The 26,149-nt window shown below is 41.0% G+C and overlaps 1 protein-coding gene across 5 annotated transcripts in view; it reads right to left on the bottom strand.

The window, feature by feature from the left end:
- Positions 1-684: 684 nt before the first annotated feature.
- Positions 685-26,149, bottom strand: part of ANKFN1 (ankyrin repeat and fibronectin type III domain containing 1) — a 105,081-nt gene continuing 79,616 nt past the window's right edge. For 4 of the 5 annotated variants that reach the window (XM_039716454.1, XM_039716456.1, XM_039716457.1 and 1 more), the window contains 10 exons: positions 25,058-25,157; positions 23,779-23,911; positions 23,054-23,170; positions 19,639-19,854; positions 17,413-17,579; positions 15,861-16,011; positions 13,904-14,072; positions 10,339-10,505; positions 6,916-7,135; positions 685-4,731 (listed from right to left, as the gene is read on the bottom strand). In XM_039716454.1, the coding sequence (XP_039572388.1) occupies positions 3,935-4,731; positions 6,916-7,135; positions 10,339-10,505; positions 13,904-14,072; positions 15,861-16,011; positions 17,413-17,579; positions 19,639-19,854; positions 23,054-23,170; positions 23,779-23,911; positions 25,058-25,157 (2,237 nt within the window). In that variant the 3' untranslated portion in view covers positions 685-3,934. Of the gene's footprint in view, positions 4,732-6,915; positions 7,136-10,338; positions 10,506-13,097; positions 14,073-15,860; positions 16,012-17,412; positions 17,580-19,638; positions 19,855-23,053; positions 23,171-23,778; positions 23,912-25,057; positions 25,158-26,149 lie in introns of those variants that run through there. The other variant, XM_039716459.1, reaches the window with a different exon arrangement.

The following is a 26,149-nucleotide window of genomic DNA, read 5'->3' as shown; positions in this document are numbered from 1 at the left end:
TTCAGGGCCTGTTTACTGAAAATAGTTTTTGCTGATGGCAAAGTTCAACACCTTAGAGAAATTCAAAGTAAGTTCCCAAACTGTGTACCCTATTTTCAAATACACTATACCTTTGTTGTTTGTAAGGCTGTATTGAAATTTTACATAACAGTCAAGAGCCATGCATTTAAACACCTTAAAAGAGTTGACCAGCAACTTAATGCATTTCTGTATACCATGGAGAATTTAAAGATGCACTGTCTCTTTCTAAAACACATGAATATTCAGGATAAAATATTCCATCTCCCCTCTCCCCCTTTAATGTCTATATTTAAAAGCATTATTTTATAGATTTCTTTGCCTTACTATGTAAAAACATCCAATTGTTAATTAGTCTTTAAAACAAAGTAAAAAATACAAGCATGGGAAATAAATGCTTGAGCCACATGTGATTTCTTTGCCTTACTATGTAAAAACATCCAATTGTTAATTAGTCTTTAAAACAAAGTAAAAAATACAAGCATGGGAAATAAATGCTTGAGCCAGGTATCTTGAGACAAACTGTCCATTTGCAGACTGCCTTTCTGTGGATGCAAGAAATTTTGATTGTAAACCTTGCAGTTTACCTATATCTCACTTCCTACCAGCTGGAACAGGAAAGTTTGAGACCACTAAACAGGGAGATATGGCCTACATTTTTTTTTCTTTCTGTGGAGTCATAATATTAAAGCACTGTATTCTTTTCTAGCCAGTCCAAGTCATGCCTAGAAATAGGAGGGACTGGGTTCAGACCAGGAGAAAATACTCCCTGAAAAATGAAGGACAAAAGTTCTGGTGCCAGATGGATGAGTAAGAGAGACCCAGAAGTTGCAAAGCCCAAGTGGCCTTTAGAGAGAAGAGCTCCACTTGATGCAAAGAGGGCACAGGCACCTTTGAATGAACTGCTGGCCCCTGGAACTGGTGTGGTGCAGGCTCTGAGCCTTGGCACTGCCAGCTCTGTGCAAGAATTCTTGGAGGGGCACTCGAGCTCAGCCTGGTGAAAGGGTTCCCAGTAATTCAAGGCCTGGACTCCTAATTTCAGTTTGATTTGGACTGTGAGCCTTTGCTCAGCTCTACTCAGAAGAATGACTGGTGGAGTCACTCTATGGAGTGGGGCTAACAGTGCTGTGCTGTGCATTTTCCAGGATTCTTTTCAATTGCTGAAGTTGCTTGTGAAATGTGTGTGTGATGTTCCTAAGAGAACGGAAAAGAATTGTGATTTGTATTATGGCAGTACTTGAAAGGCACTGCTTTCTGCTATTTATTTATCTCTGGGTGTTCACTGCTATTCTTTTAAGGAGACCCAAAATAGGTAGGGATAGCAATATTGAACAAAGAACATGTATTTTTACCTGAAGGTAAGTCAGTGCTTTATAGCCAGAAATATTTAAACCCAGAACTATCAATTCGTGCTTTGACTATTAAAGTTTGTGGAAGAACTTCAGTCTGGAGGCAGTAGATCAAGGAAGCACATCCCATTAGCCATCACCTAAACACTACTTCCGTAGCAAGGGTAAAATTAGGACAGGAGAGATTTTTGCTGGTATTTGCACCCCAGAGTCAAATTTCATCTCAGCACAGAAGATTATGATGAAGTCAAGGCCTTCCTTCACGTAGAGAATCCAGTCCTTTATTAGCTACATCCCTGCTTCTGGAAAGATCCAGCAGCAGGGGCAGTGAAGAGATTGTTACATCCTTATCTCACCAGCAGTGTCTGCCTCTCTGTTGGAGATTTTGCTACTTCTTGCCCTCATTGTTCCTGATGAGCCAAAGAAAAGTGAGATGGGTTTCATTTAGGAGCATCTTTTTCTATCACATCACTTCCTGCAAAAACATATAGCCTCAGTGTATAGTTATTTTATTCTTTAATGGTTTTATGGCAGTTTTCTTTAGAGGCAAAACAGATTAGGGGAGCCCGGGCGAGGTGCTGAACACTGGAAAACTGTCAATTATTTTGGTTTTGCACAGGAGCATTACATTGTTGGTCTCTCCCTGGTGAAAAGCCTTCTGCTAATAAGCAGAATCTCCAGTAACCAGCTGTGAGTGCCCTCAGTGACAGTCAGACACCTCTGCTTGGCTCTGTGGGGAGTCAGGCATTCCCCATCCCCAGTTCCATACAATGTGTGCCCTTCTAGCTGAAATGGGCACTGCCACTGCTGCTCCCCCTGCATCTTCTCACCCACAGGAATTTTCGGTGTGGGTCTCATCCAAACCCTGGGGGAGTGAATGGAAGTCTTTCCATCCTCACTGTGGATCAGGTAATGAATGAGTATTTTTTGTCCAAGAAGTTAACTTCCTGCTCCCAAAAAGAGAAGTTACAAATGTAAATCCCTTATAGAAAATTTTTGCCCTTCCTATCACTGCAAAGACTCTTCTTGGCTTCCACATACTGACCAAGCATAAAATAGTGAATAACATTTATTTTTGAATTTATGGATTGAGTTTGCAGGGATTTTAATAGCACTGGGGTTATGGAAGTGCTATTTTAATAAGGACCACAGATCATGGGCCCAAATCCTTACCTTTACCTCAAGGACTTGTAAACTCAACTATTTAACTCAAATCTCTTTATTGGGGGCCTTAGAATGTATCCACCTGGAGGCTGGAAAACTGAAAGGTAGAAGGCTACACAAACACGGAGTGAGGGAATTTAACCAGCAGGAATGTGGCCTATAAAATTAAACTTCAAGAACTGTTTAAGAAAATTAAAGCTTGTGCAACAGCTGGGGTTTCTCTACACATTAGTTCATTTCTTAGTAACTCCAGTGTTATGGTTCAGATTAATGTAGATTTCATTTTTGAGATCATCTTCTGTAGTACTTCTTGTGGTTGCAAAGGACAAAATCCTGACTCACTGTAATTAGCCTTTAGACAATACAGTAAGATCCCAACCTCCTTATCACATTAGTATTTATTTGGGGCCCAAAGAAAGAAAATCTTACACTCAAACTGCACCCCAAACTTTCCTAATCTCAGTTGCCAGAATATCCCAGCTTCAGACATGGTGATCAAACACCCCTGGAGTTTATGGTGAATATTCAGGAATAAAAATAGGGGTGTTTCTTTCCAATGGGCGTGTGAGAGTGTTGCCAACACAACAAAATGTGCTTTTGTTTGGTGGGGAAAAGAAAAGAAAAACTTTGCTTCAATCTCACATACACCCTGCATATTATTCATCTAGAACCTGGCCTCATTCTGCCTGCTCTTGACCTCAAAGGTTCATCTCCTGAGCTTTTAAAATAACTTGCTACTTAAATAATTTGAAATCTAAGCTCCTGAAAAAACAATTGTGATAATTATGTCAGGCTCTGACAGCATTCAGAGATGGTGTTGATTACATTTTCTGGATATTGAAAGAATTTTAATTTCTTTAAGTGGCTAGAAACTCTGGGTTATCAGTTTTACTAGACCAGTTAGTATTTCAGCTATATCCAACCTAAATTCATTCAAGATAAGCTGAAAAGTAAAAAAAAAAATAAAATTGCAGGAGGTGGTGGCAAACAGGTTAATAGACCTTTAGGACACAGTCCTAACATAAGGTCACCAAGGATGTTACAACTTCTGATAACTTGCAGGCAGAACCACTCATGCTTAAAATTTTGCATGCTCAGAGAAACATGGAAATGAAGAGACCTGCAAAACCTGATACTCAATTGCACATTGTGATGTGGTGACTGTTATGACTCTACCTACAAAGCTGCAGATGCCAGTAATAATAATGCTTACTTCATGACAGATGATACCTCTGTGAGACCAGAAATCTGGTGACAAAGTCAAACAATTAGGATTCTTTAGAGTGGCACAAATTGTCATTTCAGGAGCTGGATTTTTACCAGTGGTTTTGAAAGTATGGCCTTTATGATCACAATGCTCATATCTCATGTGGAGTGATGGGAAGCAGTGCAGGACTGTGGGGTTAAAGGGTGCTGCTGAAAACTTCTGGGACAGCAGAACCCGACTGCTCCTCTGGCCCCGGGATCCTTTGCATAGCACTGTGCACATCTGTGTGTCCTGCAGGCTCTGTGCCCATTGCCCAGGACTCGCCCTCTTCATCCAGAAATGTTGTTTCATAAGGCTCCACGTGTATCCTGTGCACATCCTGCCTTGGCTCCTCATACTTGCCTCTTCCATCCTCGGGAAGGCTGGATGCATGAGGTACAAAAGTGCCCCGAGACCCGTCGATGGGCACGGTCACCTGCTCGCTGGAGGTAGGTTCTTGAGACAAATCTGGAGATCTCATGAGATGCTGGGTGTAGACACCTTCTGACAGAGAGCCCGCCTGAGTCTCGCTGTGCACACGCAGCCAGCGGTGCTGCCGGCTGAAGTAGTTGTAATGCTGGTGTTTCCCCAACTTTTTTTTCCCTAAAAAGCCCAGTGGCTGCTTGGAGCTGGAGGACTTGTCTGCGCTTTTTGGTGTAAGCCCTGACATTGTCAGACTGCTCATCTGCTCTGTGCAACATTCAGCACTGGTGTCCAAGACACCACACTCTGTCAGGCCTTCCCTCGGTGCCAGGCAGGGCTTCATGTCGTGGGCTTGGAGCACGTTGGGTGCACTGCCACCCAGGACGCTGCCAGCCTGCTGGGAGATGTCCTGGGATGAGGAGTAAATCAGGTCTGATTCCCTTGGGCTCAAGGCATCGCTGGAGTCGTAGTCGCTGTCGGTTGGGAGGAAGACCTCGGAGCAGCCTTCTTCATCTGAGCAGGGCTGGGAGTCTGCAAGGAGAACTGGTTAACACTCACAAGACAACCTCGGCAGAGACATGGCTTAACTGTCATTTATGTCGTTTTTGTCCTAATTTTAAATCTCCAGTGCTGGAAATGTGTGCGTGTTTTTTCTCTGTGAAATTGCCACAAGCCAAGGTGGCAGCAAAGGCAGTCAGGGAGGATTTGTCAGGGGGGACTCACAGATGTGTTAGACAGGTGGTGGCAGAATTAGGAAAACCAGAAAGAATTAGTTTATTATGTTAAAGACAGGGAAAAAATGGAATTGGAATTGGGAGTAAGTTCTGAGAGGATCTGTTTTCTTTTATTTTGTTTTCACTAAATTTCATAGACCTGGAGATTTGTGAGAGAGAAAATCTCTAATCCAGGTTCTGTTTTTATTAAAGATGTCAGTTAAGTTACTCTAGATTTATATCTCTGTAAGGGTGACCAGTGTGCAACTATAAGTGTGGCAAGAGGCTTAAGGCACAACATGGAGATTGATAAATAAAAACTGCCCTTTTGGCCATCAGGTGCCTTGTGTGTTCAAATTCAAAACAGACACACAGAATTCAAATGTGAATTTGTGGATCAAATCTCACACTGGCACTGAAATTGCTGCTGTCTTTGGGCTTCAGAAGGATCAATAAGATAATGAATAGTGGCATGTGTGATAGAATAGATTGATGCTCCATTGCCCTGGATGGTTTATCTTAGATTCCAGGAATTAAACATTGATTTTATACAGTGCTGAGTGCTCACTTGGAGCTTGTGTAAATTGCCATACAGCCCACTAATGAATCCAGGGTGTGCAGGACAAGATAAAACTGCAGTTTGCACTGTACCAGAGCCAAGGATTATTCTGTATTCATGGTCTGTAATACAGGGGAAAAACAGCTCAGGGAGGGGTGCTGAGAAAGAGCACCACTGTGTAATGGAGTGAAGCAAAGCACCAGCCTCTTCTTTCATGAGGTTAAAAGAAAAGAAGCACCGGGTTTCTTTTCTTTTAAACTTATGAAATCTAATCAGAATAGATTTATTAATTTTCTTCAACTGTGTAAAACTGCCAATTTGAAAAAAACCCAAATTATTATTACTATAATGGTCATGGCAGTTTAATGCAGCATCTGTGGCTTTTATTTCTACTGTTTCATTTACTTGTTGCTTAAAGACAGCTCAGCAGAATGATGGTTTAGTTTTTCCTCCAAAGTCCTTATTCTGTTAGCAAAATGGGTGTTGCTGTTTCATTTGCTTTTCATTTGCTTCATTTTTATTTCCTGTGATCCATTTCTTTCATCAGTTTAATTTTCTGGCTATGCAGTGAAGTAATAATGGTCAGGGAGGTGGGTACTTATTTGTGTAATTCAAAATGCTTCTCTAAAACACTGAAAACTCTGAGAGCTGTGTGAAAACAGCTGTTAAACTGGACTATTGGCACAAAAATTTGCTCTATGAAAACAAAGCAAGAGGAGCATGAGAAATAATTGCTGCAAAACAGAGGAACACTGAAAGCCTGGAAAAAAAATGGCTGTAATACCTGAGAAACAGAAGGTGGCAAATGGAAACTTTGGAAAAATTTGAGTTAGATTCTGTCAAATTAATGAAAACTGTGGGGAGGAATAACAGATACATGAGTGATGAGAATGGATCAATAGCTTTTGCTAACAACTCATGTCTCATCAGTCAAACAAAACTCTGAACGTGTGCACAATTAATCCACAGCCATCATCAGAGCTCTGAAGAGCTTTTGGTAATGTTCTTTACCATAGGCTCTGCAGCTGTAATTGGGACAAAGAGAAAGCTCCCTCCATATGAAAGAGCAGATTGCTGGTGTAGGCAAACAATGAAGCTGTCAGCTTTCACCATGGGTGAATTTTACTGGAATTCTGGACATCATGGAGAAGCCAGTGATAGCACTTGTCTCTTCCAACCTGCTCATTAAATGATCTGGAACAGTGAGGTGACAAAGCTGGCTGATGATGAGCAGTTATTCTGAGCAGCTGAAAGTAAAAAATGATTGTAAAGATTATAGAAGGATCTCAGTATACTAAGTGCCAAATAATTGGTAAAATGATTGTTAAAATACCTTGACAGGCATGGGAAAAATTTACTCATTTTATGAAAGGACATACAAGAATTGTTATAATTAAAAGTGAGTTCAAAGAGTGCTTGGTAAAAAAGGAAAAGTTTTCTTACCACTCATAGCTTTTCTCCTCTGGATTCTAGGCTCAGGAGAAGAGGGAGGTGAAGGAAGACAGTCTAGATGTGAAGAGGTGGAGCTCATTTTCTTTTGAGAGTGTTCTTCTGAAAGATCCACAAGCTTCTTTATGGGCAGGCCTGCTGCTGGCTGCTTGTATCTTGCATATTGCAGTGCTTCTGTGATCCATCTCATGTCCCTCCAGATCTCATCAATTTGCTGTGAATAAAACAATAGTGACAAAATACAGTTAAGTATGAGTATTAAGTCTACCTAAGTGTGTACTTCTTCAAGTGCCCAAGTAAGTCTGTAGTCACTGCCAAGAGAGAGGAGCATGATCCCCCAAAAGAACATTCAGATTGAGGAGATCTGAACTGATTTTGGTTAAGAGGTACCTCAATTAAGAATGTGTAGTTAGTAAGGGTGAATGAAGACCTAAAGTCTGACATGGAAAGAAAATGAAAATTGTATTTTGACAGACTAAAAATTTGATCAGTTTGTAGCACACCTGGAAGTTGGTTTGATTCTGCACTGGAATAAAAGTGAGACTTGTGGAGCATCTTTGCAAACCCAGGTCAAAGCAATTGCTCAGGTCACACCTATTTTTTAACAAAGAACATACACATGTTCTTTGATACACATGATACATCAGTGGAGAGCAGAAGTACAGCTATGAGCCAAACTGCAGTTTCTCCCTTACCATTTTAGTGTGCATACATTTTAAAAGTATAAATCTACACAAAAGCAGTTCTAAGATATGCCTTTTGATGGCAATAAGAGACAAGTGCCTGAATCAATAGCAGGACGTAGGTTTAAGTATCTCTGCAGAGAAGAAAGATGCTGTTCAGTGTGGGTCAGAAGATGTTTTGATAATGGAACACTTTCAACATCTTTTAACATCATCTTCAAGCCATTCAAGATCTTTGATGGCTGAGCAAATGTTGTAACCATCAAATGAGAGTAGCTGTGAGTAAATACCCTCCTGCTGCAGTGTCCTTTCTAGAACTTCCCTCTCACTTTTCCTACAGAAGGTTCTGAATGTCGAGTGAGCCTTCCTATTAATATTGTAGTGTTTGAGAGAAGCTGCTTTGCAGTTACACAAGCTACATTCTGCAAGAATGCAGTGAGGGTTCAGTCAGTAATGGAGAGGCAAAAGTGAGGGGTACCCTGTGCAGTGACAATTGTCTGCTAGGGGAGTGCCAGAGGGATCAGAGTGCCAGAGGGATCAGAGAGCCTGCAGACTGATATTTGAAGATGACTTCTCTGAGCTGGAGATACTTCACAAAATGCATATTCAAAGTGTGAAATTTACTCCCAAGGGATACTGTAGATGCCAGATTTGCTGGGGTAGTTCCTGATGAGCTGTGTTGGAGGCAGGATAGCTGGGCAGCTGGATCTTGGTTTTGACCTAGTATGGCCATTTTTATGTAAAGGTGAAATCCCGACTCCAATGATGTCAGTGCAAGCCTTGCCACTGAGTTAATATGAGCTAAGAATATACATCAATAAGAATAGCAAATGGTTCAGAGATTAATTCATAATCCTGCATAATTTCAAGACTTCAGTGTAGCTCCATAAAGAGAATTCCAGTTAGCAAACATCTCACCTATTTGATTTTAGAGATTTTATACATCCTTTCTGTGATCCTCCCTCAACCCCAAACAAGAACCGTCCTGCATGCAGTTTATTAAATGCAAATCCTGTTGGTTTTCCCCCTGGTGCTGTTCTGCAGGACATTGTAATGAACGGTGGTTCTTTTATAATTTAGGAACATTTGAAGCATTACATGATATGTATTATAGCTTAACTTCAATTTTAGTTTCAGTGTCTGTAGATTTCTTTCCTTTCTCTGCAACATTCTGGTAAAGACTCCAAGTACCTTACATTCTGTCTGGGGTTTTTTTCAATAATTTTTACTTTTCAGTTGCCCTCTGACTCCTTTTCAGAACTGCATTTATATAGACTCCCTTGCTCTTTACAATGTTTGGTTTGTGTAGTGACTTCAACACTGTGTTAGATCTGGGATCACACAAATGCTCTTGCGGTTTCGTGGTCACCACTGAAGATTGTGGTATGTGGTAGGCAGAGATATTTTTGCCAATAGGTGGAATACAGCTGGTTTTCATTTGAGAGGAAACCTGACAGGCCTAATACACTGTCACAATAATTCAGCACAAAACACTGAAGTTTAAAATGTTCTCCCATATTTTCCCAGCATAGATATGTGACTCAAACACTTCAGAGAAGAGGAACACAGAACTGTCCATACAGTACCTGCATATTAACATAAAAATGCTTGGGTTTTATGTGAAGGATAAAAATTTTCCAAATTCTCCTGCAGATGCAAGAAAGCTAGATTTTCTGAGTGTGAGAATGGGGGTGACTGAGAGTGGAAGTACAATGGATCTTCCCTCTCTGCCCTGCTGCAGGCTGCCCAAAGCTCCAAGTGGACAAGGCAAAGGGGGTCTGCATGCAGAACAAAGAGAAATAGAAATATTATCCTTTTGTTCATAACTACGGAGGGCCAAGCATCTTGTCAATGGAATAAATGGTGTCTTGGCCCTTATTCCAACAGAAGATAGCTTGAATATTAAGAATATAGAGCTGAAAAGTTATTTGCATCTGTCTTGTAGAAAGACAGGTCAACCATGCCCGTAGATATACTCTGCAAAAGTAATGAGCTTTATCTATAAATAACTAATTGTCAAAATCATTAGCAAAAGGACAGGCTTTGCTGTGCTGCACAATGGAGTGTAGTTCAAAGGGCCCTGAGCTGAGTAGGTAAAGTGTTGATTTGGGAGCAGTAGAGGAAAATCAGGATGAAGGACAGAGAATAAGCAAATTGGACAAGTATGGTAACACTGGTGATCCTCCTGCCCTGGAGGACTGAAGCAGTGCCACTGCATGGTGCTGGCCAGGCTCACAGCTGCTTTTGGGGCCAGCTTGACATCTGAAATGCAGAGCTGTGTTCCTGAGTGTGATATTGTTGGTGGAGATTGTCTGCACAACCTAGACTCAATTTTCATTTTAATTTTTTTAATTGCCACATTATCACGGTGAAAAATGTCCCCAGTTCATACGGACAAAGAAAAACTCTTATACAAATGAATGCCCAGACATGGTGCTAGCTTACCTCCTTAGATGGGAGGGAGTTTTACAAGCAGACTGACACATTTCTTTATAACAGTCTAGTATAACTGTCATTTGATTTTACCCATAAAAATCCTTCTATAAAAGCAACAACTAAGGAAAGCATGTTCTGGGTTTGAATTTCATAAAAACAGAATTGCACTTTTGATACAACTGCTCTTTTTATGATGTCTGTGAATAATTATCCATTTAGATTTCAAATTACAGCCCCATGCAATTTTTAAGAAAGCCACCTTAAAATCTCCTTGGAATAGTCAGAAACAGACTATTACCTGTATGTAGTCTATAACTTGCTGGTGTCTTTGTTTGGCTGCAGCTACTTCACTGTCTGAAATTGCTTCCCTCAGGGACTGCTGGGTTTTCAGAGAGTCCAGCTCTATGACAGCAGAAAGGCGGCAATACAGGCTTATAAATTTTTCCTTGTAGCAGCAAAAATGAGCTGTGAAAAGACCAAGTGCAAAGGAAAATTGTTACATTCTGGTTATGAAATATGAAATCCTTAGCTTTCAGAACACAAATTTTATTAAATATAGTAACTAACTGTGGATGGGTTTCTTTAAGCTAGAAATGAATAATACAGGCTTCAGTTCTCTCATTTACACTGGATTTACTCTGTAGCTTCACTGATTTCAAAAGAGTAATTTCTAATTACATCCAAGTGAAGGGATAATCAGGTCCTTAGTATGCAGGTCCAGAGGCTATCTAGCCCTTGATAGCTTAAATCGGAAAGGCAATTTCTGAGGTTTTTATAGCTCATAATTTCTTTTATCAAAAAAGTAGTGATGTGGCTTGAAAATGAAACTCATATTTAATTTTTTTCTTAAATTAAGTGCTTCAGAATGAAACAAAAAAATTTTGAAGGCTGATAACTTTCTTTTGGGCTATGCTGGCTTAAATTAGAAACTTCAATGTAAATGACTCTGCAGGAAAAGGATTGCACTGTTATCACAGTTTGGGGGAAATAATTAAAACTCTTTTAGGTGTTACCACCCATCATCCTCTGAACTCTCCTGCAGAAGGATATCACAAAAAGTTCAGACATGACCTCTTGCTTTGTGTAATTTGACTTTGGAGCAGCACAGAACTATTCTCTTTACCAGAGGTAACAGAGACAGAATAGCTACAGTGCCATGGAGCTTTGCAAATGTTAATTTACCTCGTGTGTTAAAGATACATTATTCCAGAACCTGCCACTGCGCAGTCGAAACTGAGCAGTTACCTCTCCAAATGGCAGTGCAGACGTACTGAAACTTGCTGAGGGAGAGCAAGTTTTCAGAAATACTTCCCCATTCATTGGTGCTGCAGTAAATGCAAACATACAGCATGATCTTGTTGGAGCAGCGAGCGCCCAGTCGGATTTACTGCTGCTGCTCTCCTGGACTGGGGCAGGGCATTTTTCAAGGTGTTCCAGGTGTAAAAGGCATATATTCTTCTCATAAAAAATATTTTAAAAAGAAATTAAAACAGTGTCTACTTATCCCTTACAAAAACATTATTAGAATAATTGAGAAGAGTTTGTTCAACTGAGAGATCCAATCACAGAAACATTTTTAGCATTAACAATAAAGGCCTAATCTGAACACAGAAATCTCACAAAAAAGAGTGAAAGAATGAATTCTACCTTCTGGTTTCAGCAATGCCTAGATATTGCAGGGATCCAGTGTGAATAGTGTGTGGTCTTCCAGTACATATGCCATATGTGGTGGACTCTTGAGTGAATTACAGCTGCGGTTTCGGCTCCAGTGCTGAAGTTTCGAGCCTTTGTGGTTTTAAGTCAGACCCTTTAATGTTACTTTAACAAATGTTACTTCAACGTAGTCTTTTGTGGTTATGCAATTATATAGTTGGTAGCCACCAGCTAATGGGGAATGGAAGCTTCTAATATTTGAGATGTGAATCACAGTCACTTTATAGAACATCAGGGATACATATATAATAAGTCATATTGAAATGTCATCTGCCTTTGGCCAGAGGGTTGCTTACTTAAAAAAATACTCAAAAGTAAAATTCAGCTTTCCATACTGTTTTCTCCACCATGAACTGCTTTCCCACTGCAGCAACATTGCAGAACAGAGAAGGTTGCACCAGAAATGCCTTTTGGGAGATGGCTGTATTGCATGTTTGGTGGCACCACACCATCCCATGTAGGCTCTCTTGATTTGCCAGACCCATGTAGGCTGTGTCCCTGAAATGAGAGGCACTCCTGCCCCTGGCCTGTGTTCCACCTAATGAGAATCAAATAGTGTGCACAACCTCTGATGAAGAGATTAATTGCATCAGAGATTAATATGCTCTGTGCATTAATTTGCACAGCAAGGCAGCAGGCCCCTCTCACCAGGAGAAATGATGTGCTCCATACTCAGAGGCCAACAGGCTTCAGGGTGGCACATCAGAAGATAAAAGTCTGGCTTTAGGGCACTGGCCATGGCCATGTGACCCAAAGCACTGAGCTAACTCTTACACTAGCTTTCCTTTGAAGGGGTAACTTTTCCTTGGCAGACTACACCATGTATTGTGTGGCTGTTCCACTCCTAATTGTGTGGCAGCTCAGCTGGCATCTGTCCTCCCACAGGCAGCAGAAACCCCCAGTGCTGTCACAGCACCACAGTGTGCTGTGGCTGATGTGGCATAAATCCAGTGCTGTACTCCTGCCTGATCCAAATGAAATTTGTGTTGCTGGGTGATGGTAGGTCATGGATGAGTTGTGACTGCACAAACACAGGCAAGGCAAGACACTCCATTAATATCTGATCTCCTGCATAAATGATTTGAGCAGCACTTGGTACCGATACACAGGAGATAGGAAAGTAATGTTGTCACATAAACCTCTGAGAGGGACATCACCAGGGACACAGTTGCCACTAAGGCCTTTCCTGCAGTGGCTCCTGGTGCACTGACTTGATCAGTTTTGGCTCATATCTTTCTCTCTTCTCGAAGGCAGAGGAAAGAAAGATCCCCAGTTTTACAGGCCAGAAGGAAACAGAGCAGACTGATATGTAAGGCTCAGCAGCCCCCACATTTTAATATTCTTTCTAAAAAGAACTATTAAGTCTTTATGAGCTGCTTTTATATGGAACCTTTTCTTTTCTCTGTGGACCAAAGAAGAAGAAATAAGAAATAGAGGACCTTGAAGCTAAAGCATCTTATGCCTTCTGTGAAACAGCTGGAAAACTCTCTTTTGGAGAATTCTTGCCCAGTCAGCCATGCAGTGGAAGAAGGGAGCTGATAAGATGTGCTCTCCAAAGAAAGAGATTCAAGTCCAGTGCTTTGGCCTTTTTCACAACAGGCTTTTGCTGCACCACAGCAATAGGACAGTCTCTGGCATTTTTCTAGGGATCAAAGGGAAAAAGATGCCCCTCACATGGGAAGATCTATTCAGACCTTTCACAAAGCTGTGAAGGAGTTGCCCCTTGAGTAGGACCATCTATAATCAGGATCTGCATAAACCCCCATTGCTGAACCAGCAATGATCCTTGTGACAACTTAGAGATGTCTTTTGCATCCCCTGTCACACTCCAGCCTTGCTGCTGTGTCACGTGTAATTTCTCTTGGTTCTGAGTTTTAAAGAACATCATCTTGCAGAGAAGCTTATAGACACATAGTGGGTGACTGTGGGCCTTGCTGTCTGCTTTGCATTTCAATAACGATGGCTACAGTGCATGCTTTAACTGCCCTGCTCCCTCTGTAACTTGTACACCGTTATAGGGAGTGTTGTTGCCAAAGCCATCATGTGATTTATTGACTCTCCACTGGGACAAGGGGGAAAACAGATACAACTTTGTGATTTTATTATAAGGAGACTGGGTTAATATTTCTAGGTGAAGCAAGCTACTATACCAAGTTCAAACATCTGAAGAGGGAGGTTAAGAAATCCTGAGTGTGGGGTGTAAGGATTATTCTGTCCTGGGGCAGTGCAGACGTCGTCTGAGGCGGGGAGCAGGAGAAGAAAGGAGACATTGTGACCCAGTTCCAACACCTCCTGTGTGTACAGACGGAAGTGCTTAGCCTGTACAGGGACACGCGCGGGGGAAGGAATAGGAGAGAATTACAACATGGCACTTATATAAACAACACCCCAAATGATATAAAACATTAAAGAAAATTTGCACAACATCAAGCTCGGAATTTTTATAAAACGTAAATATTTGGGGCGGGGGGGGTGGTGGTGGTGGCTAAATGTGGGTTCATGTCACTACATAAAATAAAGATTTAAAGCTGCAATGTTCCACATTAAAACAACACACACAGGCACAACCCCCCTGAAAACAACATTTATGTTTCTTATTAGGCAGAAAATGATCACATGCCATGTGCTTTTCAAGATTATGATTGCATAATTATGTGAAAACATGAAAATGGATTCAATTAAAAACCTTTAAGATTCAATTTAGGGTTGGTTAAGAGAAATATGCAGCTCTCCCTCAACACAGCACTGAAAAGGTTTAACAAGTGCTGCAGCAAGAGAAAATGGCCCAGGCAGAAGTGGCCTGAGGCTGCTCAGAGCTGCTGTGTGCAGCACTGCCTTCTGCCCTGGCTGTGCCCCAGTGCCACTGTCCCTGCTCCTAGTTACCACAAAAATAATAAAAATACATAAATAAATCCGTGGAATTAGAAGTGCAATTCATTAACATAAAAGTTTGGTGCTGAGCCATCGGAGCATTTGCATCTGTGTTTAACTGCAAGGTCATGTTGATGTCTATCAGGCACAATGGATGAGCTCAGATGCTTGGCTGAGCTGCAGCCTCAGGAACATATTGCACAGTGATTTCAATATTTTAGTCCCTAACTCTAAAAGAAGAAAAAAACAGTTGCACAAAAGGTATAACCTCTAAGCAATTGCAGTAACATAGAGACCTGTACAGAGCCCTATTGAATTAGAGTGACTGACCACAAGGCAGCACACCATCTGTCTTAATTTTGGATTTGCTTGAGTCTTACTTGGCTCTTCCCTAGCTGGAAGGTGAAGCACTGATGGATTCCTTTTTAAAAGCAAAGCCTAAACCTTTCAAAATCAAGAAATGTAGAACCAGGTTAATTTATTTTAAGACCACATCTTTCTAGCTGGCAAACAGAACTTGAAGTGAATATAAAGATGATTTACTTCTACTTGAAGACCTCTTTACCTTTGCAGACCAAAATAAAATGGAATTCATGTAAACAAGAAACAAACTTCTTAGCTTATTTTTTCATGGATCTTTCACATCATAGATTATTCTCCCTGACTTTATTTATTCACATATGTATTTCTTGTACCTAAATGTAAAGCCAGAAGCCAGACACCTCTCCTCACCCACAGAAATCTGGTGGTCTGGGACTTTGTGTTTCAGAAGGGGTACATTCATCTGTGTGCAAAAGAACAGCAAAATGCTGTGTCTTTACTGGGCCTTTCCTACAGTCTCGCTCAAAGCCTCCCAGAAAACTGTCACTTGCTGTGCTTGCCTGCAAAAATGCCTCTTTTTCTTTGTCAGCTTCGTAAAGGTGCTCAAAACTATAACTTTCATGCAAAAGTACCTATTTGGACCTGCCGGAAGTTGCACAAATAAGCTAAAAGATGAAAAAAATAGAAGTCAGTTGAAATTTGCCTCTTAGCCTTGAACATTCAAATGTGCAGGATAAAAACTGTTATACTGAAGATGTTCCCCCTTAGAATAATGGAATACAAAACTTCTCTGCTTTGCTTTTCTTGCAACCCTGACACTGAATCCCCACTTTTCAGTGATACAGTTTGTAGCTTTTTGTTGCTTTCTTAAGAATGGGCTTTTAAAAAGGTGATAAATCCCACAAAGGCAAATACCTGATGCAGAGGTAGATTGATCTGTTTGAGGAGAGCTTTCACTGCTGTCTGGAGCTCATACAAGAACAATTGAGTAGGGCAGTCTGAAGTATGATCCATACTTTCCATGGATTCTGAGCCAGAAAGTGTTTGGATCCATTCCCACTCATCTCTGTATGTTGAGTCAAGTTAAAATTAGAAATATAACAACAGTTCAATGCACAAGCAGGAATTCAGTGTATGTGCATTTGGGATCTGTTGATACTTTAATCCTCATATACCAAAACATTCTAAACTTGTGCAATCTTGATTGAACTTTGAAAAGTTTTATTTTTCTAGCACATTTACATCAGGCTGAACATTCCTCTAGAAGTCCAACTGCCCTTGAAATATTTCAGTAAGGCTTCTCACTTCAGGCTTTCTCTTTCATATTCTTAATTTCCTATCTACCACAATATTTTAAAATGCATTTGAAATTGCTACAATTTGCAGGAAGTTTGATCTCTGTGAAGGACTATCTTCTACTGACTGCAGCCAAAGAACTTCCTGCTTTCCTCCACATGTCTCTATTTGAGACCTGATAAACATGGGAATCATAGTTCTGGATCAAATCCCTAATTCACCCTGCCCAGTATTCAGTCTTGAATAGCAGCCAGCATCAAACATTAAAAAAAAAAGAAGAATGTACAGGAAACGCCACTACAAGACAAGTAATAGTTGTGGTACAATCTGTTCCTAAATAAAGATCTGATCTGAAACTTCAAGAGTCAGGGATTGCTGTAAACTCTGAAGTTTTAGCCTTTATATTCCTTCCAACATTGTTGTTAGTATTCACTACTACATTCTGGATATCCTTGTCTATGTAAATATCCAGTTCCTTTTTCCTCGTGCAAAATTCTCAGCTGGTTGCTGAAATGATACAGGATAAAAAAGCTACAGAAAAAGTCAATAAAATGTGTTTCCCACTGGGCAAGGAGCAGGAAGTACAAACAGGGCCCTTGCCAATGGATAAGGGAAGCAGTGGACAAGGGGAAAATGGCTTTCCCAGAGCACAGAAGTTTGCTGGCATTTATAAATATGGTTTTCAATATGTGTGTTTGCTGTAGTTTAGGGTAAAAAAACCCCCAGATATCACACAAGAGAATAAGCAGAAAAATTCCCCACACAACACCCCACAGTCAGTGGAAATCCATGGAGAGGATGGCACTGAATCCACTGAAAGCTGTCAGGGCTGCAGGCTACAATCTTCTGAACAGGTCATTGCCCCTGTGCAGAACTGCAATAACCATGGAATACCATCCCTGGAAACCAATAGGCCCATATCCATGTGCTCTGGACACGTCCTCAGACTGCTGGGAAAACTCAGGTGCACCTGTGGAGCTCAGCAGGGCTCTCTGGGATGGCACACGCTGGAGCCAAACCCTTCTGCCACCCACCGGAGCCAAACCATGCTGCCACCTACAATTTTGCAATGGCAGAATTGCCTCGGCATTAACATTTGATCAATTGATTCAAACCTGAAACAACTGTTCTTTGTGTGTGTGTGTGTAAGTAAATCTATATGTTCACTTACTTGGAGACGTTGCTGTTGTCTCGGATTTTGACGTGACACAGGACATTGGGCAGCTTCTGCAGCACAAGCACTTTGATCTGATCCACAGAGCTGCAGAGTTTAAGGTAGCCCAGATACAAGCCGGGAGGGAGGCGCTGCTGACTTCGTTTGTGATAGGAAAGTATGTCCTGTTTTAAAAGAAACAGGCCTACATAAAAATCTCATATTTTTTTCCACATAAGCAGAAGAGTTTGGGAGCGAAAAGCAACAACTGTTTTTACAGCCGTCCCCAATTCAAAAAGCATTTAAGCACATGCTTAAGCATATGAATAATCTCTGGTAGTTCGGGTGCACTTGGACAACTTCTGACTTAAAGCCATACACAGGATCTCTAAGGTCTCTGTGTCATGCAGGAATTGGCTCTGACAACCTGAGGTTTCAATCTTCTGCAACCGTGGTGTTTAAACTGGCTTAAATTACCCCCACCTCTGCCTCCTGTCTGATCATTTCAGTGGTGAGCTGGGTCAGGGAACTGATTCCTCTGAAAAACAACTTGGGAAAAGGAGCGGTTGTTTTTGAGCAGAGCAGTTCCCTGGTTCGGGTTTGGTTCGTGACTACACAGAGGGAGCAGAGCAGCACTGGGGAAGAGCTGGGAGAGAGGGGCTGCAGGAGCCAGGGCTGTCCCCAAGGAGATCCCAGCCCACACCTCTCCAAAACCTGCTCTGCATCACCTGCTGTCAACAGGAAGATCTCTGTCAGCATGGGAGTTGGTAGTTTGCAAAATTGAACAAGTGGCAGCATTTTCTGAACAAATATCTTTATCAACAAATAGAGCTCAGAAGAAATTAGTATTGATGGTGAATTTGCTGAGGCCAGGAGACATTTTCAGGGCTATGTATAGCAGTTCTCCAAAACTACCTGAAAAATGATGTCTGCTGCCATCCATCCTGAGAAATGTGTGCTTCTGCAGTGGGTGAGGATTAAGACACCTGGCCCTATGCCTTTGCTCTTGGAATCATCAAATTATCTGCCAGTGCTATGCTTGGCTCTGAGCAGTGCAATTAGACCCTCATTTTCACAAGCACTTCATGAACAAAATACCCACTCGATGATTAAACAAGTAATAGAAGAAAGGGTGGGCATTAGATAGGAATGTGTAAACCATTAGGGGAACATTTTTTCCACTAGGATCTCTGTGGAAATCTGATCAGGACTGTAGTTTGCTTTTCCTAATATAAAACTTTTGCCCAGATTGACAATTTTCTGCACCTTTAACACATTGTAATACATTAAATCTAGCATAGATCAGGTAAGTTTTTACTGTCTTTTGGAAATTTTTTAACATTCCTAAAACCTGGTAACATATGTTTTGATTGCCTGTCACTTCCCGGTATGAAAAGTAGAGTCTGTGCCCCAGAAAGTGCCTCTAATTCAAAAATTAACCACAGCAGCCATCATCTCATGGACAGTGCTAAAGAAGGGACTAAGACAATGATTTGTCTTGTATTTTGGGTAACTGTGCAACAGTTTTAGGGAGATTGGCTGCTGTTACCTACAGAAAATGTGTATTAATCTTAGCACGAACTGTCTCTGTTTAATGTGTGTTCAGAGATAATTCCTGAAGGGCTGAACCCCCTCAGCTCTCAGGGATGGTTACTGAGCTGAGTGTGCCAAGCAGCTTCTGAGATCAATCCTTACCTTGGCATTTTTCTAATTGCAAGTCTAGGAGCATGTGATGCAGAAATTAAAGGAGGGTTATGGTCAGTAAAGGATTCCTTAGTGGCTATACCAGGCTCCAAGGAACCTTGAACCCCACAGAACAAGCTTATTAAGTAGAACAGTAAAGTTTAAAACCTGGATTTAGTTTTCAAGGTTGGATGGAAAAATCTTACAGAGTGTAGAAATTCTAAGTGTCTGTATAGGTGCTTAAGAACATCCCAGATAATCTCAAAGCTTTTTTATATCCCTTGCTACAAAATTCCATAGCCTGGTTTCCCTAAATTGATAGAAACTACTATTCCCTGCTAGGAATTTGAAGTAATTTCTTTAGAATCTCATGGATATTTTGCATATTAAGGGTCTGATCCCAGATCCACTGGAGTCTTTGCTCTCAATGGGAGCCTTGCCATTGATTTTATTGGGCACTGGACTAAGGCCTAAAATTCTACAAGATGTTTCCAAAAATCAGGGCTCTGGCACAGGCTTTACAAAAGCAAATAACACACAGTAAGAGAAGCAAAGCACTACCTGGATTGTTATAAGCAAGATGTCTAATGCTGTTGGCTCCTCTGGAGTTGAGAGGGATTTCCTCTGGCTTTGTAGTTTGGATACCTGCATCCATTTGCCATTAAAAAATGAGTACAGACTCTCCACTTCTCTTACAGTAACTATCAGCATATTGCCATGTCGATCCTTGATTGGCTCATAAAAAACTCTGCCTAAATTGTGAGTTCCCAGCAAATTCTAGAAGACAAATACAAAATGAAAATTATTTATCACATATCAGGAGAGTATAGTTTGAAACTTAACTTTGTGCTCATTGACATCAGTCCTATTGGCTTCAATAAGAATGAGACACACTGTGTTTCTCAAACCCTTGCCTTACAGTCACATAATTTAGTGAAAAAAGGAAATGTTTTCCCTTAGGTTGTGTTTGTGGATTGAGTTGTGGATACTCTGATGCATTTGGTCCAGCAGTGTTTACTCCAATGTTTAATGGAGAACCTCAGAAAGACCCAATGACTTTGTAAAAGGCAAATTAATTTACCTATTTACTGCAAAGAAATGCACTTATTTGGGCCAAACTTCCAAGTTTTGCCCAGTCATGTAAAGATGAAGGATGCGATTTTGGAAAGCACTTGTTGGCCTGCTGATGATTCCTTTGATTTGAACTTGCTTAAGAGCTGGGTGCTTATCTGAACCTTCCCACAACCAAATGTCAGAGATCACATAGAACTCCTCCTTTTCCCCCAAATCACTCATAACAGACACTTTAAATATTTTTTGCTGTGTTCATTAACTATAGTCTCCATTCTCTGTTCTCCATTTCAAAATGATTCATATTATTTTCAGCAGCAAAAGCAAGAGACCCTCATGTTTGTATTGAATGTAAATAATTCTGGAGCTAAACTGTGGAGTGTGTTTGTGAAGCACAGGATTTGAAGAGACACAAATCCTTTTACTTCAGATACCAAGAATGTGCTAGACAAAACAGGCAGAAACTCACAAAACTACCAAGGCAAAGCTCTCCAGGAAAATATGTGAGGATTAGAGAAAAGTAATTTAAAAATACTCCACATAAAATACATATTTTGGTTAAAATCCCTTTCCTCACACAGTAAGGCATCTGCTTAGAGGTGCAAACACTCAATCCAGTGACCGGCCACTGAAGAGATTCCCAGATGTTGTAAAGAAAAATGCATAACATTTAAAATATGCTCATTACTTTGTGATTTTTCAAGAGATCTACAGTAAGCTGGAGAGGGAGAAGGGTAGTGTAAAAGGAAAACTTGAATTCACAATGAACTACATTGTATCTATGGGGAAGTGCTGTAGATTAATTTAATGACATTGTAAAATGATAGATTGTACTGAAATTAATTATTTGCACTTAGCAGGTTATATTTACTTATCAAGTCTAATATTATTAAATTGTTTATAAACTCTCAGTGTCAGCACTGTGCCTGGATTTGGGCACTATAAGTTGTCTATTTCAGCTTTGTGCATCTCTTTCCAGGGCAGACTGTTGGTGTCTATATAACCCAACTCCTCTGCCTTTTTTAAAGTTCTTTTTGTCTCCTTCTCTGACTGCCTGGGTGTCTAGTGTGTACATTTTGTGCTAATCCCTGTGTCTCCAGCTGGGGCAGACCCTGGCAGCAGTCCTTATAGCCATCCAATTGTCATAGTAATCACTGCAGCACTTGAATGTGCCCAGATGAAAACAAACAGTTCTTCATTGTCACTATGTTGTGAAGGACATTCCAACACAGGGAATGGGGGACCTACTAATATCAATATGGGACTGATCCATGCCCTGAAAAACTTTTGTGTCTGCTTAGCTTGTTACACCATCACTTGTGCCTTGTTTGCTTTAGTTGTCTGGTGGTAACAACAGGCAAAGTTGAGTCCCTCTTGTCTCTGAAGTTACTGATCTAGTCCCTGAGCAGCTGTGTCATCACTGATCTCTTCCATTCTGTCCTAAATTCCTGCAGAGTCAGTCTATTAACTGCCTCAATAAAAAGTGTTCAACCATATAAACTTTATTGAGATCCTTCCACTGGCGGATCCCGTGAGGCCACACGCTGTTGGCAGCTGGGTGACAATCCCTGTGCTCCTCAGGGACCCAGCAAACACAACAGGCATTTAGGGCAATACATTGGCAAAACTTCAGCAGGGAATACACCACATGGGCATATTTGCTGTGTCTCTGTGTTTCAAGCTCTGCACTTTGCATCTCTGGTAGTCAATAAAACCATGATTCCCCAGGGATGTTGGGTATCTCCCAGGGCATTTTTTTGTTCAAGGGGATCTGCACAAGGGGGATGGAGCTGAGCTAACCAAACGTGTGCCACCTCAGCTGAGCCAGGGGAACATTCAGCAGATGCAGTTAAAACTTCCTCTGGTGACAGCTCCAAGGGCTGACAAGCAGCTGCTGCTGAGCACAGGTTCAATAAACCTCCAATAAAGGTGCAGCAGGCTGGTATTGATGCATTTTGGGGCACTTTGGGGAAATAGACAGGTGGCTGCCCAGGAAGGCTGCTCTCCGGCACAGCATGCTCACCAAAAGGTGTAAACCAAATCCCACGTGCATTTTGTTAGCAATGGCCCCCCAGGCTCTCCCAGCTGCTGCACACCAGGTCATGGTGCTGACACAGCCCTGGGGGACGTGTGGCCAGCTCAGTGTCCAGCAGTGAGGGTCTGCAGTAATGCCAGCAGTGCACCACAGACGTTCTGGGAAGTTTTGGTGTCTTCAACAAAAGGTAGGAGAAAGCAAGGCCTGGATATACTTGTTTTTGTAACACACAGCTTTTTGAAAATGTATTTTCCCACAAAAGTAACTATTTTAATGAAAGTGTCTGCCTGCCATCTAGAGATTTCATGTTGTCCTGAAACTCAACTTAACCCAACACTTCAAAGCTTTACAATAAAGGTAGAAATGTTCTGGTGGAGAAAGTGTAATTTCTATTTGCATAACAAGTAGTGAACTGAGACACAGATTTAAGTGACCTGTTCAGTAACACTCAGGTTGCTTCCGTAGCAGAGGCTGGAATAGAACAGACTTTAAATGCTTCATTAAGATATTAATAATTAATAGTGAATAGGCCTATAAGAGGCTTTGGAGCAGCAAATATTAGGATTATAACTTTGAATTCCCAATCTGCAAACTCTCAGGCTTCTCTGCCTGGTCATTATTTACTGGTTCATATCTGTTTGTTTCTTGGTCTGTTTCTTTTGTTCTTTCTTGCCATTGTTTCTTTCCTTTCTTGTTCCTCTTTACTTGTAATATAACTCCTTCCTTCCTGGCAGGAGAGACTCAGTGCCTCATTTCTATGAGGATGAGATTGCTGCTCCAAAGGACAGTCCTAGGGACAGCTGGCAGCTCTGTCCCTTGCAGATCAGAAAGTCACTGAGCTAACAGCCAGAAGTATGCCATGGGACCCACCTGTAGCTGTGCTGCTGCTGAAAGCATCTTCTGCCTGGCCTGGAGTGCTGTGGATGAGGACACGGACACAGCCATGTTCTGCCTCAGCCACCTGATGTCATCCCACATGCAAGACAGCTGCAAGAACAGACCCACTTCAACCACTTCTTGTTCTCAGCATTTGCAAAAGCAGAAGTGATACTAAAATGCAATTGGGACTTGAAAAATCAGTGGATATTGCACATTTTGTGTTTCTGCAGACGGCAATCAGCTGACTGGGTAAACATGGCACGATACTGACTCACACAGGAGGTGTTCTGTAAGCATCATGAACCTGTTTCAATTGATTTTGGACTATTGTGCAAAACTGATTTACTGTTCTTTGTGGTATAAAAAAGTAGTGTGAGACAATTTGAGTGATAGCACAACCACAATACCAAATTTAAAACCCCTGGTTATTTCTTTAGGCTCTTGTTCTAAATGTCCATAAAACCTGTAAGTACCCACATAGCAATCACTCTTCTAGGATCATACCTTAAGGGTTAATTGTATCACTGTCAGTGGCCCAGTCAGGATTTAATTCACAGGACTGGTTTGTGAAAATTGCCTTTAACATGAGTGATAAAGCATTTCATCATTCAGCTTTTTACTGACATCATTTCATACATTCAGAGTGATGAGCTAAGGCCTATGCATTGCTAGCAACAAATTTGCAGAAGCAGTAGATGAAATTAGACTCCCATTACCTTTGTGAACCACAGGAAATCCTGCATAACTGAACTACTGTGAGAGTCATCGATTTCCACAATTGGGATTTGATCTTCATTGGTTACTAACAAATTGTCTTTGTAAAAAAGTATAACAGATAAGTAGAGTCCCCTAAAGAGAGAAGGAAACACTATCAAACACCTTTCATGTCTATTCACATCCATGCCAAATTTAGTCAAAGAATCATAGATGTTAAGCTCTGATGAGACAAAGTGAATCATCTGCTCTAAACTTCTGTGTAATATAAGGTCATGCATCTTCAGTCAGTGAATTCTGAAAAATATTTGGGAAGTTTATCACTTTAGATGATGTGAGGCTGCATGATTCTAAGAGATTATGGATCTGTGTGAGCCACTGACATCAGTTTCAGTGAGAATTTTGCCAGAGTACACAGTATACAATAGAGGCCTTATGCCCTTCAGATACCAGAAATTTTACTAAAACTTATCATTAATGTGCTTAGTTCTGCCCTCCTTTACCTCAGAGCAAGTCTGAAGTAATTCAGTTGAAATCAGGTGGGTTATTATGGATTTACATTGGAGTAATTGAGTGTAATTTGGCCAACATATCTGCAAACCTGTTTATAGAGATCATTCCTTTCCATATTTACCCTCACAATTAGTTACATATGTTAAGTAGTGACTGCAGGGAATTTAAAGACTCTGGAGAGCTCTTCTGAAAGAATCAAAATCTTATCAAAATACAAAGAAGAAAATGCAAATTGAACACTCCTGGCAATGAAAGAAGAAATAATTCAGAATAAGCAATTCCCATTTGCAAAACAAATAATCAGGGCTGAGAGTTGGGTGACAGTGGGCTGCAAACCCAGCTGGGCATGTCAGAGTTCTATGTGTGTAGCTTGTTGCCAGTGGACTGTTCAAGTGTTATCTGAGCTCTGTGCTTTATATTATGAATGAATAAACGTTGTAGTTTCATTAATGAGCAGCAACAGATGCAGTGCTTTCAACCAGCTCAGAAGCTGCACTTTGGGTTTGCAGTGAATATTTCACTCTGTAACAATTTGAATCCACTTCCAAAAGTAACAAGGAAAAAATTCTATTGATTTCAGTAGGAGCTGGAGCATTCTTTTCCTGTCAGCTGCACCAGTCTCACACATCTGTGATTTTATCAGTTCATTCTGACCAGTTGCTGTCTCATCAGTAGTGGCATATTCACACATATTTCTAAGGTTCTTTTCTCTAATACAGAACAACTGCCTAAATTCAGAATGCCTGGAACAGAGAAGGAATGACAAACCGTTTCAGAGTCTTCACAAACTTGTTTGATGAATGGAAAAGGTGCTTCAGGCTTCTGGAAACCGACTGCTTGCGGCCAGCATTTTGTAATTTAGAACTTTCTGAAATGGCAAAAAGAAGCAAACCAAACTCAGCTCTTAAATTTCAGTTAGTGTCTCATAAAAAACTTCTGTTTCTTGAACCACAGTACTAAATTTCAGTCAGTGCCTATTACATTCCTTTCAGAAGGTAACATTTAGAAAGATGCTCAAACGCGGCTCTTTGATGGTGTTTTCATTACCTTAGTGATACACAGCAGCAGACAATTTCCTTCCTTGCTGCAAACTCAGACAAGATAAAGCTCTTTTGCTCTGAGGCAAGCTTGAACCAGCCCTACACACTCTTAATGCTCAGAAAGGATGGGAATTTTACAAGTGGTCTCAAGAACCCAAGAAGGGATTTAAATAATCAGTCACCATTTTAGGGTGTTGTACTTTCTGAATTTCTTACCATATGTAGCTTAAGCTTCCAAGAAGTGAATATTTGGTGCACTGGTGACACTGACATGCCAGCATCACCAGTGCAACCTAAGGAAAAGCTTTGAGGAGACCACATTAACCCTCATCTTTCTCTATATCACATTAAATGCATCTGCTGTTGCTTGGGGGTTTTTTTCTCCATCACAACAACTTCCACTCATGTATTGCTCAGAGCTTCCACAGTTACCTTTGCTTCCCAGTAATCTAGAGTCCAAGAAAGAGGTGTTAAACTCTTTTGTTCACTTCATGTCAAAGCTGAGACCTGTTGTGTGCCTGCCAGCATCCCTGGGCCAACTCTCCAACAGAAGAATTTTATAAAATTGTCCCAATGTTCTAAGAAAATATTGTTAAATTTTTATACATTTTATTCTTTTTCACTTTGGCGAATTTGGCTAAATGTCTTCCCTTCTCTCATGCATGGCCTTGTAAGCCAAGGAAATATCTTCCCATGGCCATTGAAAGCCATGAGTTCTGTGTAACACCAGCGTGCCTGTGAGCAGGTTTGGAGAGGACACCAAGAGTGGCAATCAGGGACATGCAGGACTTTAGAATTTACTGGCAATTGTTATTCATAT

The sequence above is a fragment of the Passer montanus genome, unplaced genomic scaffold (genome assembly GCF_014805655.1).
Source record: "Passer montanus isolate IOZ18808 unplaced genomic scaffold, ASM1480565v1 scaffold35, whole genome shotgun sequence".
In the NCBI taxonomy this organism is placed as follows: Eukaryota; Metazoa; Chordata; class Aves; order Passeriformes; family Passeridae; genus Passer; species Passer montanus.
Note: the sequence above shows the minus strand (reverse complement) of the source record. Positions and strands in the feature narration are given on the sequence as shown.